The sequence below is a fragment of the Henckelia pumila genome, chromosome 2 (genome assembly GCF_033568475.1).
Source record: "Henckelia pumila isolate YLH828 chromosome 2, ASM3356847v2, whole genome shotgun sequence".
Lineage (NCBI taxonomy): Eukaryota > Viridiplantae > Streptophyta > Magnoliopsida > Lamiales > Gesneriaceae > Henckelia > Henckelia pumila.
The window spans coordinates 100,608,410-100,629,356 of NC_133121.1; the positions used below are offsets into that span (position 1 = coordinate 100,608,410).

Here is a 20,947-nt window from a genome sequence, read left to right on the forward strand (position 1 = left end):
ATTGGATAACTTGAAACTTGGAGAAGTGTTGTAGACTCTAAATATTAGAAAGAAAGAAAAAACAAAAATAAATATTTCGACCAATAACTAACTCATGGATCGGTCCTTAGTGTGCGTAAAATATCAAGGAAATGTAAAATCACACACACTTGATTATAGGTGGATGGGAAATGTGAATATAATTCGATGGGGGAAGAATATACCATTATACGTACGCGCACTTTTGTAACACCTCCCATCTTAAATTTCTTAGTTAAAATTAGTTTTTTTTGTTAGAATTATAATATATTAGTGGTAAACTTGTTATCATCATATAACTTGGTGTAGCAGAACATCTACTCCACATATTATATATTGAGGAAAAAATTGCACAAGTATACCCAATAATGGCAATGTCAAGTATACTTGCTAGCTATTATGTCAATCTGTACATCACATGAACGTTCAATCTCTTATTGAATCAGTTGTACGAAGAACTAAGCAGAAACCTCTAATTAAGAGGTGAGGCTGCTGCATTTGCAGCAGTGATATTTCTTGCCATGGTTGTGTGTCATTGAAGGGCTTGGAAAGTAGTCGTGGGAAATTTGCCTCGGGATGTTGGAGGCAGAAGGGAATTCGGGTAGGGGATGGTAGTACTGGTAGAGAATCCTGATGATGCTGCAGAAGATAAAAGAGGGACGGGATTGACCATGCCGTGGCTTTGCATTTTCCAGGGCCAGTTGTGGAATCCAGGGAAAGGGTTTGCTTCAGTGTTTGTTACCATTCCTCGTTCCTATAGATTTGTAATTTGTCATTGTCAGATGATAAGAAACTATAATCACTGAGAAACTTTGATGTTTGAAACTCTTTAATGTATTATTCTTCCAAGAAGATGAAACATCCTGCTTTCTTTCTAAGCAGGAAGGTATATATCATTATATTGTTTTGCAGAGGCAGTACACATTCTTTGCAATATGTAGTTGATAACAAATGCAAAAGGAATAATGACCTTGTTGCTTGTCGCGAATCCGCCAGTCAACATGTGAGGATACTTGGTGGCCATTTCTAGCCCATGGAGAACGGCAGAGGAGTTCTCAACCTGTGATTGTGCAGAAAATATCAGCAATCTTGATACGAAATATAAGATCTTTGTCGGCATGTCAACCATTGACATTAGATGTGCGTATGGAGATGAACTGTGCGAGGAGAATGGTGCTGAACATGGAAACTTCTTAGTAAAATATTTAAAGTAAGCTCATGAAGAGACGGGCACCTTTATGATTTTCCCATCAGGCATTTCACAAGATGCACATGGCAACTGCAGATTTCCGGTAGCTTCATGAGCCTTTGGACTAACAGTAGCCAAAGATATCCCAAGATTGAGATCAAGACTGCTGCCACTACCTGCATCCACGATTTCACACCCGTACAGAATCAGATGTATGAAACAATTGGGTTTGTACAAGAAACAGCCAACCAGCGAAAAGGATGGAAGTTAGGAACAGGGATTGGACTTCTACCTCCATCTCTGGAACTCATACTCATCTCTCTCTCATATATGCTAGGCTCAGAGTTGATGACTGCTTCACTCCCATTACATTTGCTGGCTGTTTTATTATCATAAGCCCTGAATGAAAGTTTGTTGGATGAGCCCCGAATGATAGGAAAAAAAAGGTGGTCTAGATGGTACGTCTAAGCAGAATGAATTCATGATCCTAAATAAGTGATAATCAAAAGGTACAGAAACAAGAATGAATTTGTTTTCGCAACCAACTTGCAGCTTCTACTTGTTATCAAAGAACCCAAGATACTTATATACCTGCAATAAACCATCACAATCCTATCTAGAAAGGGAGTGTGTTGCCATTTCTCCATTTAGCAACTACCTTAAACTTCATAGATCAATCAGAAAAGAATGACCCAAAAAAAACACGAAAATTAAATCGTAACCTTACTTATTCCCTAGGAATTGACCCACTCTTGCTTCCCACCGACCACATGCATGTAGGGTTACTCCTCTGTACTTTGAGCTTCCTCGAGAGAACCCAGCACTTTGCCGACGAAGAATATGAACAAATTCTTCTTTGGTCAAGTTCTTCGTCTGCAGATGACATTATTAAAGTTTCTACAACCAAAAAAGAAAACGTCTACTATTGGGAAAAACCTATGTATCACTGCGAACCTGTTTCAAGTCCTCTTCATAGTCACTGATACTGAAATTTATGTCAGCATCAACTCCACGAAACTTGATCGCCGCCCGATCGTATGCTCTGAAAAATGATGAACATATTTTATCAAACAAAGATCCAAGAAATACAAGTTTTATCAAGAATAGCTCAAAATTACGAGATGATCCATTATAATACTCGCAAGTCAAAAGTCTTACCTAGCTGCGACATGGGCTGTGTCGAATCCACCTGAAATTAGGAAACTCTGTTGGATCAATTCTGAGTAAACCCTCGATAAACAACGATTTTATAAAAACAAGAAACAGGTAAGATATATTGTTCATTTTCTTACCCAAATAAACTTGTTTGCCGCAATCCCTGCCACGAACACAAAATTCGGTTAAAATCAAGAAACAAGATAACCCTATAAACTCCTGATATTCACCTATCACCCAAATCATGAAATAGTATAACGCACTCAAAATCAATCCACAAAGTAATCTGTAAACACTAAAGAATCAATAGAAAAAAACCCATTGTCACAAGATTGAACAATTGATAAAATGACCACGGTACAAGCTGTGAAGCATGGCGTACAACTGTATAAAATTCAAGACATTAAAGGCATCCGATAATCATATAATCTCCCACACCACATACTGACATACATGCATGCACTGTTGTTTGTAAGATGTATGTATGCATAGACGAACCAGATATGAGATTCCCATCTTCCAGTCCTCCGATAGAAGGTAACCCCTCGATACTGGGAGCTACGAGAGCGTGGCCCACGCCTACTCTTCTTCACCGGTGGCTGCTGCAGACGATTCACCGGCACCTGCGCCTTGTAAGTCCCCAATTCCGGCCTTCCTACGACTGAAACCTCCGGCAGCGATAAATTCAACCAACACTTGGACCTGGAAGACGCCGGAGGAGAAGCCAAACCAGCCAATGACTCCGTCTCACCCGGGAAGAGCTGCAGCTCGTGTTTATCAACAAACCCATTGTAATCCACGTCGTCTCCGATTTCCACAACGCTTCCGTTGAGTATAGAGAAATTGAGCGTGGACAGGAACGTATTCCGGCGGCTAGAGCTGTTGGAATCCTCACGATCATCCGCCGCCGCATTGTTGGTTGTGGAGGTTGTCGTGGACGTCACAGAATCCCCGTCTCCGGCCGCAGTCTTCTGGAGGTGAAAATCATCCCCGTAGACGAAGGAATCCACCGGGAACGACGCCGCAACAAGATTCAGATCCAACATTTCTCTCCCCAGAGCGCGAAAAGCAAAGAGAAAAGAGATAGAGAAGTTGGCGTACGTGCATATAGGTGTTAACCAAATTCAAGAATCAGAGAGAGAAGTGCGTTGATATTGTTATGGATGTATACATACAGAGGAAGGTGTGTGTATATGCAGTGAGAGAAAGTGAGTAAGAAGAAGAAGATGGCATTGATAATGTGTACACCACAGTCACACACACATACAAACCGTATAACAAACTATACGTACAATACAATATATATATATATAATTATAATAAAATAACTGCTTTTTTTTTCTTCGTTTTCTGTTAATTAAAAATATGTATAGAGTTAAAGTTGGATATGTTCAAAAGTTTTTTTTTTAATGACGTGAGAAAATATAATGACTATTTTTCGATATGTACTAAGTAAATCTTTGGGCTAATGTAGTAATTTGCAAATCACGTTAGTTAGTATAGGTCGAGAATATTGGAATGATAAATCGAACACCTGACTACATGTTATTTACTCCATCAACTTAAACAACTCATTGAGAGCTATAAGTTGTATCATGAGTTGTATCATTGTCTTGTCGATTTATATCCATGATATGGGTTGATACAATTAATATTTATAGTGAAAAATAATATTTGATATTAAAAAATAATATTTTTTCATGAAAATGGTAATTTAAAAAAAAATTCACAAAATAAACTCGACCCGCAAGATGGTTTCATCTTGCGGTTTCATAGGAATGTGTGTGTATATATATATATATAGTTCAAGTTGCGTATGTTCCCCATTCCACTTGCTTGCTTCCACTTTAATGGATAAAGAAAAGGAGCAAGCAAAAATGGAATGAGAACCGAGTGTTTTGACTGTTTTTCTAAGAGATTATTTTATGGAATAAATAGTTTGAAAGTTAACAAGTTATTTTCAATTAAACTAATGGGACATCTTCACATATTATTTTTAATATAAAATTTTACAGTATATAAAATTTATGGAACAATTTATAAAGATTAAAAATTTATAAATCATATCAATCAAGTTTAGTCATATATCCTTTTAATTTATCATCATACATTTACATAATTAAAATTATTATTTATTTGATAAATTCTCTATACTAATTTTTTGGAACAATAAATATATGGAAAAATTACTTTTTTGATCCTGTATGTTTGTCAGTTTGCGATTTCGGTCCTCTATATTTTCAGTTTTCAGTTTTAGTCCGCTATCTTTATTTTTTTGGCCATTTTAGTCCTTTTTCCGACATGACGCTGATGTGACACCAATGCTGTGCTGATGGGGAGCTGACGTGTACAGTGCCACGAAAGCATTTTCGAAGAAAAAGGACTGAAATTGCCAAAATTCAAAACATGCAGGACTAAAACTAAAATATGAAAACATAGAGGGTCGAAATCGCAAAATGACAAACATATTGGACCAAAATTGCAGTTTTTCCTAAATATATTTGACTAGTATTCCTATTATACTTTTTTTTTAAAAAAAAAGTAAATTGATTTTTAAATAATACAAGCAATATAATATCAAATCGAAAAACATATACTATATATGAACTCATCGTTTCCCTCGAAGAAGTTCTAAATTCTTTTTTTTTTTTTTTAACCTAAATTCCTGAATTCCAAAAAAAAAAAAAAAACCTAAATTCCTTTATTATTTTTAGAAGGTTTAACATTATTTCAGTTGAAATATGGTATGAATACCATGTTTAGTGCGCTTGCACATGATATTCATGTAATCTTTATTTTATTTTATTTTATTTTTTGAAGGGATCTTTATTGTTTTTTTTTTAAGATGTGTGTTTTTGTTTAATATATTATAATTGAGTTTCGAACTCGAAATTTTTTCAGAGGCATTAATGTCAAATAAATTAATTGACAGATTTGTGAGTTATATATGCATCAATAATGATGATAGAATTTGATGTTATTGTATCGGGCAAAAAATCGAAATTAGATTTTCAATTTTGTTTTTGGAATGTTTGTAGTCACTAAAAAATATAGTTATTGAGTTTTGGCTTAAAAATCAGATTTACATGTTTCTTGAACTTAAACTTCACATTAGCTTCTAATTAATTTAACTGAAAACCAGATAATATAGTGATTCTAATTCTTAAAAAATGATTATGATAAAAATTTAATAATAGAATAATCATTTATCAAACATTTAAAATCAGCTTTTTGCTTTTGTTTTGAAACAGTATATCCTTATAATTTTTCTCAATTTCATTGTAATCTATAAATTTTAATCATTTCTATACTAAATCATTTTTTTTCCAGCTTTTCGCTTTTGTTTTGAAAAGTACACCCTTCTGATTTTTCTAAATTTCATTGTAATTTATAAATTTAATTACTTCTACTAAATCATTTTTTTTTCAAAAAATCTCTTGATAATAATAATGGTCGTTGAAATAGTACATATGAAAATTCTTCGCATTATTAATGTCACATATATTAAAAACATTTGATATTTCATTAATTATGCAATTAATGTAATAATGTTTCCGTATTAAATTATTTAGACTTTTTTTGGCCAACAAATCATTTTAAATTATGGAGTGCAATTTCAATTGCAACTTCAACCCAAAAAAGGAAAAGTCAAAGAATATATTATATGAATTCTAATTCGTTCAAGCCACGTGTATAATTTTGATTTGGTGGAAACAACCAGAAATGTGGAATGTGGACGGAATATATCTCAACCCCGGCAAAAATCATTGGTGTACAAGTGTATACAACACATAATAGCATACTATAAACGGGATTGTTGATTCTTAAAAAAAATCAAAAAACAAAAATAATAATACAAAACACAGTTTTATGATTATTTTTTGATACATATCTTCTAATTGATAAACACATGAAAATGTATTATTTTTATGCAAAAGATATTATTTTTTACTATAGATATAACAGATAAATCCACTCAAAATTGTAAATCTACGATATCGTTTCAGAGTATAGATACTTACGTAAAAATGAGAGAATGAGAATTAGCCAATGAATATGAGAAGGACCACTGCCCAAGTTCTAAATTATTTTTAATTATAAAATTATAATGATTTAATATTTTGGTCCCATATTTTTTTGCCTATTTAATTCTTTCCAAATCTCAAACCAACCCTTTTTAAACACACGAGCAATCTAAGAATTCAAATCAAAATGGTCCCATTAATCAACAGGAAATACAAACCAAGGTTTTAAAAGCTACAAAATGTGAAGTGTGAAAAAACGGTAAAGTCAAATCTTTATAAGCTTGAGCGAGTATAGTTTTTACTATAATTTCAATGACATAAAATCAATCGATCTATATATATTTGATAATTCGAGTTAAAATACTGTTTCCTTATCGTTCGGGCTCTCTACTCAGAGATCACAACACTGCACTTATTCACTTTGCTACAGCCTACAAGTGATATATTAAGTAACAAGTAAACACACAATTTTTAAGAATAAATTTATAAAAAAAAAATTACCATAAAGATAATATTTAAAATTTAAAAGTTACATTTCATAGAATAAATTAAAAAAAAATAGAAAATTCAGCGGAAACACACTATAGCTAGAGAAGAACATCCTTGTTTACGAGAGCTTCCTAGCTACCTTAAATATATTAAGAAAAACCTCGTAGGTCGACAGCCAGAAGGGCAGGTCATTTACTTTCTTACTTCAGATATCCTCTTTTAAAACGTTTAACAGTTGAGTCAATAAGACTTGTCTCCTCTCCCTTTCCTAATAAGGTAAGGTTAAAAGGTGATGCTTAGCTCTTTGTTTTGGGCTCAGTAGTGACTTAACACCCTTAACCCAGGAACTACCCAGCTACCTTAACTATAGGACCTTTTAGCTATCGACTTATTCTAGCTGATCTTGGTATTGGTGTTTTTTTATGGATCTATTTTTCTAACCATGCTACCGTTGGACTTCTTATGTCGGGATATGAATCAAATAATAAATATTGCATGTTCTTCCTACTCCGATCTCGTTTCGGGTACACACTATACTATAATAGTTGAGCTAGCAGGCTCTCTTTCCCTTACTTAAACTACTGAAAGTATATAGATTGAATCCCCTTGACTAGTAAAAGACTATAAGGAAACAAAAAAAAAATGCACTAACCATAACTCGTAAGAGCTACGTAAAGTTTTATTTGAAAAACTCACGATTGATTACGTTTTTTCATGCTTGATGTGGTCAATTAAAGTTTAATAATTTTTTTTCACGTTCTTATCAGAATCAAAGTTTTTTCATGGGCTTTTTATAACACTGATATAACTCATAGTCAACATACTAGAAAAATAAACAATATTTTCATGTTTCAGGGTCTTGTCTTTTAGATAAAACTTGAAAGTATAAAGTATTAATTTATCAAGTGTTCATGTATTGTGAGTGAGTTTATATATCCAGATAAAAGAAGTTTATGCGGTGTGAATCATCATCGTATGATCATCTGATAATTTTCTGGTGAAATTTACATGAACTTAACCGCTTGTTAATTCCAATTAAAGGCGATCCTTGTCGAGGAAAACAACACAATACACAAGTAAGGTATATATCCTTTGGAATAGAACATTCTGCAAATTAACTGTGACATGTAGGATGTTCCAGGGAGGCGTTTGCCAATATATTACATAAATTTACACGCACAAACTTTTCCTTTTTAAGCTAGTTCTTACCAAGAAAATAGAAAGGAAAATGTGTTGTTGAGTAGTTTATTTCTTTTTATTTTTTTTAAATGATGTATGAACTCACAATCATGATTTTTTGATACGTGTTTATCACTAGATAAACCTCCAGTCTAATATAATAACCTGCAAACTCTAGTATGGTAAACTGCACTAGGCAAACAATAACGTAGCCAGTATTTTTAGTCTACCCGAGCTAAAATTTTACGCTCTCAAATCATTTAATATTTTGAATTGAGCTACTCAGGCTAATACCAAAATTATTCAAAAATTTTATATACAAAATTTTATAAAAATTTCGGGTCACCCGGGATAAAGCCCAAATGTCCATCAACGTGGCTCCGCCACTATAGACAAGCCATGTACGACAGACTCGTCCAATGAGGTGTTGGTTCGAGCACTTGAACTTCTTTCTAATCATAACTTAAGCGTTCACCTGCTCCATCAACTTGTACTCGATTCGGGATATTCAGCAGTTTATCTTGGTCAAAATTAAAAAACTAAATGCGAATCTAATTGGAATAACAAAAACACACACAAAGAAGTCAAAAACATAAACTTTTGTGTAAAATGTGATATTCGAACTCATATAATTGAGTAGAAGTGGTTGTGACCACAAAACCCTAGATTTTTTCTTTGTCAAAATTGTAACCAAGATAAAGCATACGTTGTACTTGTGAGGAAATTCACATAGTACACATCCAAGAATTGAAGAGGCAAATGTGGTGGGACCAAATGGTATTATGGCTTCTAGCAAAATCCAAATTATATATGATTTAAAATCATGCACACTTTGAATGCTTATAAAAACATTGTTGTCATAGGAAGGTCCTACGTTTCAGCCCAATCAATTCACTTGTTACACACACATTAATTATTTCGAAAGAGAACAAGATATGATGCATCGATTATCAATTTAAATCCGCTTAAAATAATATTTTTACAATACTATTCACAAATAGTATCATGTATGTTTATTAAAATATGATCATATTTTATTTTAAAAATATCTTACCATCGTTTCGTTAAAATTAAAATAATATATGTGGCATTTGTGCTTTTAAAACTAAAAAAAAAATTTATTATGAGATTATCTTATCGTTTAATTTTATGAGATGAACATCATGTTCGATCCGATCCAATCCATAAGAAAGATTAATTTTTATGTCAAAAATATTACGTTTATACAATCCATAAGAAAGATTAATTTTTATGTTAAAAACATTACGTTTTCGTTTTCACTAGCTCAAAATATGAACCTAATCAAATCCTCTCACGAAAAGTAGATTCGTATGACTATTTCACAAAAAATATACTCTTTAAACTATTAATCTATTAGCGTACGACATATGATGTGTGGCTTGATGAATAATTCGATCCTAGCTACTAAGGGGTTACTAGCAATTCGATCTGTGGTGCATGAGGAGCTTCTAGCAATTCGGAAAGGAGTTAATTTGTTTTATGGAAAAGGTTTTTAGAATGTTCAAGTTGTATCTGATTTCCTTTTGACAATGCATGCAGTTACAACCAATGAAGAGAATCTTGGATATGTTGGGGTTTTAGTGAAAGATATTAATAATAGATTGAATACCCCTGTGATCTCAGAGCTCATTCATGTTCTCAGCCAATAAAGTGGCCCATGTTTTAGCTCGTTTTGCTTTTTCTTGCACTTCACCTTTTGTTTGGGTGAATGACGATTTTTTTTTTGGTTAGTAAAATTTGTCACAGACGATTATTCTTAATAAAAGTTATGAGTGCTTACCGTCAAAAAAAAAAAAAAAAAAAACTATGTCCTCAACGTACAAGATCAATTGCCAAGATTTGTCTTTTTTTTTTTTCATGTGAAGTTCACATTTTCATTTGCGCCTCACATAAAATAATGAATATTTAAATCTTAGTCATCGATCTCAAAAATGTAGGAGTAATATTCCTCTGCAAGGTCGAAGTACCCCTGGCTTGACATGTAATTGTAACCCCTCAAACAATAATTATTTTAAATTGTTGATAACCTAAATGTTGTTGGCTAAAATATAACATTTCCTATACAAGCCCAAACATCGATGTTTGGGGAACCTTATACAAGGGAAAAATGAACACGTGCAAACGGTACGTTTACCTCGATGCCCCTTCCATGATATCAGAGGACATCCATGAATCATCATGCTCGTAAATTTAATGATTCTTTCTTGTACCTATGTTGTGGGACAACTTAGGTTCTCGTTTTTTCTTTTGTTTTCTCGCAATATATACATACACACGTGTGTAAGCGTACACAAAAACACAGTCACCGTTCTATCACTTAAGAACTATTAGTAACATCAAAAGTAGAGAGAAACGTCATATACGTGTGCGCGCGCGGACAAAAACACGTCACTATTCTATCACTCAAGAACTACTAGTAAGATCACAAGTAGATAGGGAGACGACATATACGTGTGCGGACACACACAAAAACACGTCACCGTTTTATCACTCAAAAACTATTAGTAACATCACAAGTAGAGGGAGACGAATTGAAAATTAATTCGGTTAGTTTGATTATATGGGAGACGAACCCGAAGTAGATGAGTTAAATTGAAAAGGACACTGAGGAACCAAGTGCATTGATTATTATTGGATAATAAAAGCTATTTATAATTCTAGTGAATACGTTTATGGTAACTGTTATATTTATATTAGTATAAATATAAATAAATAGTTCATTTATACTTAACAAAATGTTGAATAATCAACCATCCATTATTGCATGTTGACTAGTCCAATTCCATTTGCATATTTATTGGCCATAAATAAATGAATGAATATATGCCCATCGGTTAATGAGATCTTATATTAAGGGTAGGGTGATGCTAATGTATACACGAAAAGTTATACGTTGGGTTACACGTTGCGCTTGAAATTACATAAATATCTTTAATGTATTTTGGAAAGATTTTATTCAAATCAATTGGAGGGATAATTTTGTAATTTCATGTGTAATGTGTAACCCAATATGTAAATCAATGTGAATATGTAGCATTTTCCTTAAGGGTAATATCAAAATAATGCATCCGATGGTTCATATCTCTATACATAGGCGTAATTAATGAGATAATATTGACGTGACAAATTAAATCATAGAATATAAGATCTATCATTGAAGTAATACCCATAAGGTAGGTTGAATAAAACCATGTCGAACTAAGAAAAAAAAAGTGCATTAATCCTTTTCTATCCCCACATTGAAATCTCAACAAATAAATTTTATAGATGGATCAGTATGCTATTTTTTTTTTCTTTTTACTCAATCTACCCCTATATATTAATTATTATAGTTTTCAAACCTTCCCAATGTGCACCAATTAATAGGGACACCAAACCTACGAAGTCATTATTTTAATTTTTTTTATTGTTGTAGTAATCTCCCCATTATTATTATTATTATTATTATTATTATTATTATTATTATTATTATTTCAGAAATATCAAATTTGTGTTCTCCTCCGGAGTACAATATATAACATGAATTATTTAATAATTCTAAATTTATCCAAAAGAAGAAAAAAATTGTTTTCACTCCATATTTGAATCTCTAATATCTAAAGATGTATCACTATTAATTTAATTTAATCCGCCTTTTAAGATAACATATATTTACAACTAAAAGCATCATTAAACATTTTTTTTAATGAGCTAGATCCTCCGGGGATCTAACATAGATACATAATCCAACCCTCATGCGAGTCAACTTTTTATCATTATTATTAATCTTTTTTTAAAAGAGAGTGAGTTTTTCTTGGATGAAATTCACGTTTTTCTCAATTGAAAGTGATTTATGTCATTGCATCGTCTATATCCCGAGCGTTGGCTAAGTCCACTTTATAGGGTTAATTGCATAGACAATTTTTGTGAAATAACGATATTGCTAAAAAAATCTCTGTGAAAAAAATGATATATGATTATATTATCTTCTCATGTTTTCAAATTTTGAGCATATATATCCTCATGTTTTTAAATTTTGAGCATTCACTCCATTATTCTTATTTGTTTTCAGAAGTTTTTATACTCAAAATTTAAAAACACCAGGAATTAAAAGTTAAAAGAAGTTTTTAACAATTTCGTTATCTCACGACTTTATAACAAAAGGACAAAATAGATGATGTCAATTAAAGTCCAAGGGGCATTACCGTCATTGGACTGTGAAAATGGCAATAATCTAAGACCACCAAAAATCAAGTGGACAATAAATTAAAATAATAATAATAATAATAATAATAATAATAATGGAAATGAGTGAAGAAAAGAAAAAACCTTAATGGAGACAGACGAGATGTCCTGTCAAAAGACACCAAATCATAGACAAAACAGCCAATCAAATCACATCTCCCCAAAAAGGAAAATTGGGGAAAAGTTGTGGGCGAATCTCAGCCGTCCAATATGTTTGCATCGATTCAATTCTTGCCCAAAAAGGGCCAGCTGTGGAAGAATTAATAATTGAGGAGATATTATATTATTAAATAATAAGAGAAAAAGGTTGAAATGTCCATTCAAATATTTTTTTTATTTTTTATTTTTAAAAAATTTGATTGATGGGGGAATGGAATGGATCGCCCCTTCCAAAAAATCACTCACTCACATTCCTTTTTAGGGGGTTCAAAATGAACAATCATGGGTTTACTATAGTTAGCAACAAAATTACTTTATAATTGATGAGTTTGAATCGATAATGACTTTGTTTTTTAAATAATAAAAAGTATATTAATGAAATTTTTTTAAAATTTTATTGAAATATTATTATTTTAAAGTAAAAAGTCTCTTTTTTTCCACACCCTTGATCGTCATCTATTGATGAGTAATTGAGTAAAACTCACGTGCTATAACATTACATTAATCATGTTAGTTAAATAAATCACATTAAAAAAATTTTATATGCATGACACTCTCGTCGAATAGATGTTTATAGAAAAAAATCTAAATTATTCATTTACTCCATTAACTCGTTCATCTCATAGAGAAAAAGTTAAAAAATAAAAAAAAAAAATTCCTATTATTGTTTTTGAAAACAATTGATTTCTTTTCAAAAAAAAAAAAAAACAATTGATTTCAACTTTTTCGAGCAATATAATTAATGTCTTAGCTAGGGTTTGGCACATTGGTTTACGTACACCTTACGGCATCCACCCTTTAAACACATGAATACCAATCCAATATATTTGACTTTGTAAATGAAATAGGAAAACTTAATTTCAATGAAACGTAGATATTTATATATAATAATATAATTTTTTAAATTTATTTATTATTATTATTTAAACGCTATAGTAACTATCTTTTGGTATTTTCATGTGAACTTTCAAAAATAAATTTATCTAATAATTAAAAAAAACTACTTTACAATTTTAATTTATTTACATACAATTTTTTCACAGTTTCATACTTTACGTTTGATATATTTTAATTTTAAAATTTAATAAGAGTTATTTTAATTTTAAAATTCAAAAATTAACTCTTAGATATATTACCCATTTGAAATTAGTTTGTTAATTAAAAAAATTAACAAATTTTATCATAAATTATTTTTTAATATGATAATTTGATAAACACGAGACGATAATATATATATAATTGTGATTATTGACAGAAGAGCATAGAAAATTAGAAATCCGATGGGGTAAGAAACGTGGCAGTGTGTAATGAAGATGCGGATAAGGTACGGTCGGCCGCTTCCTATGTCCAGTGGTACCTACCTCTTCACACTGTTAGACCGAAACACACGCGCCACCGAGCGCGTCTTTTATATACAAGGTAAATCATCGTCCTACTGCATATATTGATATACAGAAGTAGGTAGGGGTGATCACGGTGCGGTATGAGGTTTTTCATAAGAAATTCAAATCGAATTGCCAATTGCGGTTCGGTTATATTTTATTTTTTTTGTTGCGGTTTTATATGTAAAAATTTTTTTGCGGTTTTAAGCGGTTGCGATCGGTTCGCGGTTTTTTTTTTAATGATAGGTAAAATGAAAAAAAATAAAACCATTCAAATTATTAAAATAATGAATGAAAACTATAATAAACAAAATAAAACTAAATAAAATAACAATCAAACAACAAAATAAAGTTAATCAACTATAATATGTTTAGACAAAGTTGAAGATTAATATTTGTATAGAGAAGTAGTAAATAGATTATGAAAAAAGAAAGAGGGGAAATTTTTTTGAAAATAGTTGAGAGAGAAGAGAGTGGAGACGGCATATGATCGAATCTATTGTGTATAATGTATATACAATGTGCTATAAATATAACCCTAGCTAAACACCACTATCCACGGCGGTGCGGTGCGGGGCGGTTTAGGCCAAAAATTATAACCAAACCATGGCGGCGGGGCGGTTTTCATTTTTTTAAAAACCGCGGTTATTTCAAAACATGAGATACGACGGTGTGGGGCGGTGCGGGGTGGTCGGTTCGGGCGGTTTTTGAAAAAATGTGATCACCCCTAGAAGTAGGAGTCTTTATTTTTTAAAAATATATAAATTATTTATATATTTATAAAAAAAAAATTGACCTCGAAGGGGACCCATCATTGGTTCATGAGAATGTTAAATCGAAGGATGTGCACGAGTGACAGGAACCTGAGGGAGGGAGCAAAATGACCAACCCCCAGAACATATATACCCCACAATATTTCAGCAGAGCTTATGCTCCACACGAATCGAACCCGCAATGCTGAAGAATTTTTTTTCTTGTCACCTTAGGCCTTACCAACTCGCTTATGTCCCGTAGGCAAATTATTTATTTATTTATCGCTTATATATGGATCGGATTTGACGTTAGTTATTTATCGCTTATATATGGATCAAACTGGACCGCTGACGTCTGTCTTAATTTATACGAGTGCTCTGATGTGCATATTGTGTGTTCACAGGGCATTTTAATTTTTTTTTTAAAAAAAATTTCTTTGTATTTTAATCAATTTTTCTTATTGATTTTTTTAAGGAATGATTGGTTTGATTTATATTATAAAATATGCGCATAGTCATAAAATTATCAATTTAATAATAAAAAAAGGAGTATGTCTATTGCGAGACTACTTGATCCATAGTTGAAGTGAAATGTCTCACAAAATTGACACGTGAGATGGTCTCACGTGAGTTTTTATGTGAAAAAGGTATTTGGAGTGAAAATATCTTACGAAATTGACACGTGCGATTGTCTTACATCTTTTCGATTGAATTTTTGTTCACAAAAAATATAAAAATAAATTCATCAAATTTTATAAAACTCCAAAACAATAAAATCTACTTAATTTTTTTTTTATTTCGATAACCATGTGAGTTTATTGCTTTCCTAAGAAGCATAGACGCACACGTTGTGTGTGGGGGGAGTCGAGAGAACCAAGAACTATGTTGTTCAACAAAATCATATTAAATTTTAGATGTAATTAGCTCTCCTAAATAAGTTGGTTGAGATATCAAGCAATGTTTTGTTAAGATTAGGTATTACCAATCGTAGATGCTCCGAGATAATCAATCCTTTTCCCTTTCCCCACATTTGATGGGACCATTCTAGGGATTTAAGTGACAAGCATATGAAGTATAATCTCCAACTCATACCTTCTTAGGAAAGAAAATAATTAATTAATTAATTGGATTGAAATAGAAAGTAGAAAAGGGTACGCCGAGTTGAAATTGTAAATTACTCGCCCAAAAAGGCACTTGTATTATTTTATGTTATCTTTACCAAGAATCGGATTTCTTGTCTTTGCAACAAAAGTGTGTTTGTGTGTGTGACCATTTTATGTGGTTACAGTTACTTGATGAATCTAGGATTGGTTTGTTCCAAATCGTACAAGCATCCTATGAAAAAAATTATAAAAGTGGGAAAAAAATATTTTTAACTTAAAAAATCAACACCATTTTTTGTTTTGTTTTGGGAAATAATTTTTTTGATCAATTAACTTGTCCATGTTTTGTTTTTGATCCATTAATTTTTTAAAATTTGATTTTGGTACAGTGACTTTTAATTTTTGGTTATTTTAGTCCAACTGCATACGTGACAATTAGACATTGACATACACCACCCAGAAAATGCTACATGTGTCTATTTTCTTATTTTGATAGCCAAAATGAGAAGAATTTTCAAATACACCCGTATCAAAACTTGATATTTTTGTGTCTATTTTCTCTCACTCAATAACTCTTTGAGACAAATAAAATATATATAATTTACTAAAATATTATTTAAAACTTGATATTTATATGCACAAACTAAATGCATCAATCCCATAATAAGAAAACAAATGTACCCACCACTTCTGAAGTGGGTTGGGTTATGAAATAATTCTACATCATGCAAGTGGGTGTTTAATTATTGAAAACATTATATTTACACACATATATTATTCTCGATGTTAATAATAATATATATTTTATAAAAAAAAAGTAAAAAAAAAATAATTAACATGTTGAAAAGTAGATAACAAACGAGTGTAGAGGGTTTACTTGTCGGCAGGGGTACGAGGTTTTAATGGTTCAAAGGGGACGTGGCTTCGCATGCTCCTTTCGTACAAAAAGTCTCCCTCTGTTTAAGGTTTTTTCTTTTTCCTTAATCCCCAAAATGCCCTTCCTATTCTTTAGTAATTACCGCACGTGCTCCCCGGTTTGGGCCGGCTTGGGCTTGCAGGTGGTCCAGACGGATTGGATTTTTCATCGGGTCGGTTCGATAATGACTCGGGCCTAACTACGTTTCAAAACTATAATCACGTGTCAATTCTCATATCATATTTTCCCATAATTAGAAATTTAGGATGTACATTCTCCGTCCATGCGATTTCACAATTGATATGATTTTAACGGGATTTTGCGTTCAATTGCTAATGTATTCGACACTTATCTCCCTTATCAACTACGAGAATGATAGCATGAGAATTAGGTGAGTTCGAAATACGTCAAATACATGAGAGATGAATTTAAAAAAAAACCTTAATGTTTTTTTTAAAGTGCACAAATGTTTATGTTTAGGGGCAAGGGACTCTACAAAAGCCCAATACAATTATTTGAGCCCCATTCATTTCATCCAAGTCCAATGTCTTAGCATGTACCATTTGATTGGCCGAATTAAGATGGATTTAACAGTACCCCATCAGTCGCCCCGAGTTTCGATTGATGATTATATTCAGCCATATAATATAAAATTTGTTGGAGCCATCATTCGTGTTTAAATACTACTACTAATTTAACTTGTATTTCACTTCGTTCTCTTCGTGTAAATCTGATCTGGGCTTGGTAATTATTTCACTTCGTTCTCTTCGTGTAAATACTAAGCTTATGTTTGAATTGATTTTTGAATATAGATTCTGATATGGATTGACAAAAGTTGGACTAGCCCATGATGCAACTCATCAACACAATCTACCTTAGATTATATTTGTCCACATGGATTACAAAAGTAATTTACAAAACTACCTCTTCACTATAAATAATAAAAATCACATGGGAGAAAAGAAATTGGTCCACTTGATTAATAATTGAGAGAAAAAATGGTATTTTGGTCAATCTAAATTATTTGTACTAACTTATCCCACTTTTAAAAATCATATCAAACATAAAAAAAAACTATCAAATACATACTTATCTTCCCTTATTAATGAACATTCTAATCTAAGAGTTATCTCATATCTGTACCAAACGGGGCCTTATAATTTTTATTGCAGCGTTTTTATGTCATGTACACTGGATTCAACCTAATTGTGGAACTTACATATTACTATTTAAGTAATTATGTGGTGGTGTTTATCGTCGTCAAAATAAAAAATAAAAAATACTACTACTAATTTAAGCCGTTGTATCTTGGGAAATGAAACTCCTAAATCTAATTTTAGTGTTTTACTCTAAAGTTAGATTTGATATTTGTCTTCGAATTATTAGTTCTATCGAATTTGGGTTTCGCTCACCTTGAACTAGGCATGTTTCTAGCTAAAATCCTCTATTTGTGTGGGAGTTTGTAGATTTTTTTTTGGTTGATACATCTTGTAACCGAAGACTTATTAGTTTATCAATAAAGTACAAAAATTTGATCGTAAAAAAAAATACAAATTATACTCATTTGTTACAGTGAAATTTTCAGGTAAAATTCATATCAAAGTTTTTTTCCCCTTTTACTTGCTTGCTCTGTCTTATATTTGTATGTTTTCCAGATAAATTAAGAAAATTATAGAGAAATCAAAGTTGACAAACTTCATATTTATTTTTATTTGGTTCATTACAAAAATAATACACGTTTTATAAGACTTAGTAATGCATTAGTAAAAAAAAAACGAAGAATACCAATAGATATTAAAAAAAAGAATTATATATTTTAGATGATGCAAAAAAAATTCCAGATCTTATTATGTTACCTTTTCTTTTTAATTTTTTTTGAGAATTTACTTTAATCTAGCCCATCTTAATTGGCTAATTTCTTATTTTTAAAAATAATCTTATCCATTAAACATTTTATAATATAGCCTTTAGTAATTTAATTTTCTTATGATACCCTTTATTTCTATTAACTCATCTCAATAAATTACTATAATTTAATAAAATTAGAATTACTTTCCAAAATAATTATAAAAAACTTATCTTTACCGTACATAATTTTTTTATTACTAATAATAATATTAATAGTAATAAAAATAAGTTATATACAATTTTTTATGATATACATAAAAATTAGATCGTTATTATAATAATGCTAAATAACTATAATACTAAATGATAAGAGCAAAATTTTTTTTTGGCATCCGTGATAAGAGAAAATTAATAATAATAACAACAACAATAATAATAATAATTAAATCTATAATCTGAGAAATAAGAGGAAATTAAGATGATATATTATTAATTATTGTAAAAGTTGGTAATAATAAATAAAGAAGTTTATTCTCTATAAATTGTATATTTTGAAATTTTGTGAATGATTAGCTGGGTTTTGTTCATGCCGCCCGCAGGGTAGTCGTGTAACCCTATGATTGGTTAAAATCAGTGAGTTTCATGTGGGCCCCACTGATTTTAACCAATCAAAGTCCGCCACGCCACTACCCTGTGGGTGGCATCTACTTAACCGATTAGCTGATGAGAATTTTTTATAAGCCCTCTCAAACACTACCTAACTTATATATGGGTCAAATAATAATAATGATTATTTTTGTTTTTGTTGTTTTTGTTGTTGTTATTGTGATGTTCAAGATATATTTTACATATCAAACATATTTATTTTTTTACTATATTTAATTTGTAATAAAACAAGTTTTAATTTCGATAGTAATATGAAATTGTTGTTTTTTTTTAAAAAAATATCTGTCATGATTTCAAATTATTTCGATTATTATATTTACGTATATAATTAAATGATTAATAAAATAATATTGTATACAAGAATAATGACAATAAATGATTGGAAATAAGTTAATATTAATGTTATTAAATATAATAAAGAATAATTTTTAGTACTAAAAATTTAACTAATTCAATAAGATGTTATAATTTTATTAAATTTTTATTATAAATATAAATTAAATATATAACAAATAAATTTGAAAATAAAAACAAATCAAAAAATTAATATATAAATAAGTGGAAAAAAACTTCTAAAAAAATATTTAGTATTTTCATATATAATTACAGTAATATATTTGTATATATGTTGATGTAAAAATGGTATAAATTATAAATTTGGAACTTAACATAATTAAAGGTTAGTTAAAAAAATTAACTTAAATCAAGACTAAATTTCATTATGGATATGTGTAGGAGACTATTTTGAAAAATGTCTCAAAATATTTTTTAACCCAATCCACCGGGAGAACACGACGTCGTGTCGATCTTCCCGAGCCTAGCAACAGATAAGGAACCAAGGCCAACTGCTCCCTTCTCTGCTTCTGCAATCCTTTCGACAATGGAGGCCACCCTCTTCACCGTCTCCTCCTCCAAACCTCCGCCGCCTCAATACCTTTCCTCCGACTCCTTCTCGCTCAAATCCCACTTCAACAACCCTTTCCTCGCCTCCAACCACCGCCCCAGATTCTCTCCCAAGCCTTCACCTTTACCCAGAATCCGAGCGGCCATCAGCCGCAACAGGAAAGAGGAAACGGTAGAAAAGGTCAAGGAAGAACTCCAGGACTGCTTCCTCGTTGCAGGCATTAGTTACAAGGGATTCACAGTCAAACAGTTCCAAGAATTCAGAAGCCAACTCCCCGAGTCCTCAAAACTTTTGGTCGCCAAGAATACCCTTGTGCTTAAAGCCATTGAAGGCACAAAATGGGAGGCTCTGAAGCCGTGTATGAAGGGTATGAACGCTTGGCTTTTTGTGCACAGTGAAGAAATCCCGGCTGCGTTGAAGCCTTACAGAGCTTTTCAGAAGGAGAAAAAGTTGGAAGAGAATGACTTTACGGGAGCCGTCTTTGAAGGGAAATACTATGGGCCTGAGGAGTTCAAGGCGTTGGAGAATTTGCCGACCAGGGCTGAAATATATGCGCAGATTTTGGGTTCTTTGAAGGGTCCTGCTTCAGCTGTTGTGAGCACTATTCAGGCACCTGCTAGGAATTTGATAATGGTGCTCAAGGCATATTGCAAGAAGTTGGAGGAAGAGGGTGCTGGCCAATAGTTGTGTTTTGTATTGGTGAGGCAATGTATGTAAGTTTCTTGTCAATTTGAGTATTTTGAATGCACTAAAAATTTCATGTAACTCATTGTTCTTTAACGATGATTCATCATTGAATTTAATAGCTGAAATATATTCACCCAACATCGTTTGTTGCCCCTGAACTCACTTCTTTAGTTTTTTGCTTCACTCATGAAATCAAGTACTTGTATGCATAAAGTGCCATGGCAGTCAAG

At 31.6% G+C, this 20,947-nt stretch overlaps 2 protein-coding genes across 2 annotated transcripts; one reads left to right on the forward strand and one right to left on the reverse strand.

Annotated features, from left to right (window-relative positions):
- Positions 1-313: 313 nt before the first annotated feature.
- On the reverse strand, positions 314-3,593 carry LOC140882506 (ethylene-responsive transcription factor RAP2-7-like). Its single transcript, XM_073288558.1, has 9 exons — positions 2,861-3,593; positions 2,500-2,525; positions 2,366-2,396; positions 2,162-2,249; positions 1,935-2,080; positions 1,500-1,606; positions 1,253-1,383; positions 989-1,078; positions 314-772 (listed from the first exon to the last, which is right to left on the reverse strand). The coding sequence occupies exons 1-9, from the start codon at positions 3,406-3,408 to the stop codon at positions 551-553; spliced, it is 1,389 nt and encodes a 462-aa protein (XP_073144659.1). The 5' UTR covers positions 3,409-3,593; the 3' UTR covers positions 314-550.
- A 16,314-nt stretch (positions 3,594-19,907) lies between these two features.
- Positions 19,908-20,945, forward strand: LOC140881357 (large ribosomal subunit protein uL10c-like). The gene has a single exon (XM_073286594.1). It carries the CDS (start codon positions 20,007-20,009, stop codon positions 20,712-20,714), a length of 708 nt encoding a protein of 235 aa, XP_073142695.1. The 5' UTR covers positions 19,908-20,006; the 3' UTR covers positions 20,715-20,945.
- Positions 20,946-20,947: the final 2 nt, after the last annotated feature.

Bases quoted from the DNA above. Each gene is read 5' to 3' on its own strand.
- LOC140881357 (XM_073286594.1), top strand. From the start codon at position 20,007: ATGGAGGCCACCCTCTTCACCGTCTCCTCCTCCAAACCTCCGCCGCCT.
- LOC140882506 (XM_073288558.1), bottom strand. From the start codon at position 3,408: ATGTTGGATCTGAATCTTGTTGCGGCGTCGTTCCCGGTGGATTCCTTC. The intron at 2,397-2,499 runs GTAAGAAAATGA...TCCTAATTTCAG, and splicing joins CGGCAAACAAGTTTATTTGG to GTGGATTCGACACAGCCCAT. The intron at 773-988 runs GTCATTATTCCT...ACAAATCTATAG, and splicing joins GATTCGCGACAAGCAACAAG to GAACGAGGAATGGTAACAAA.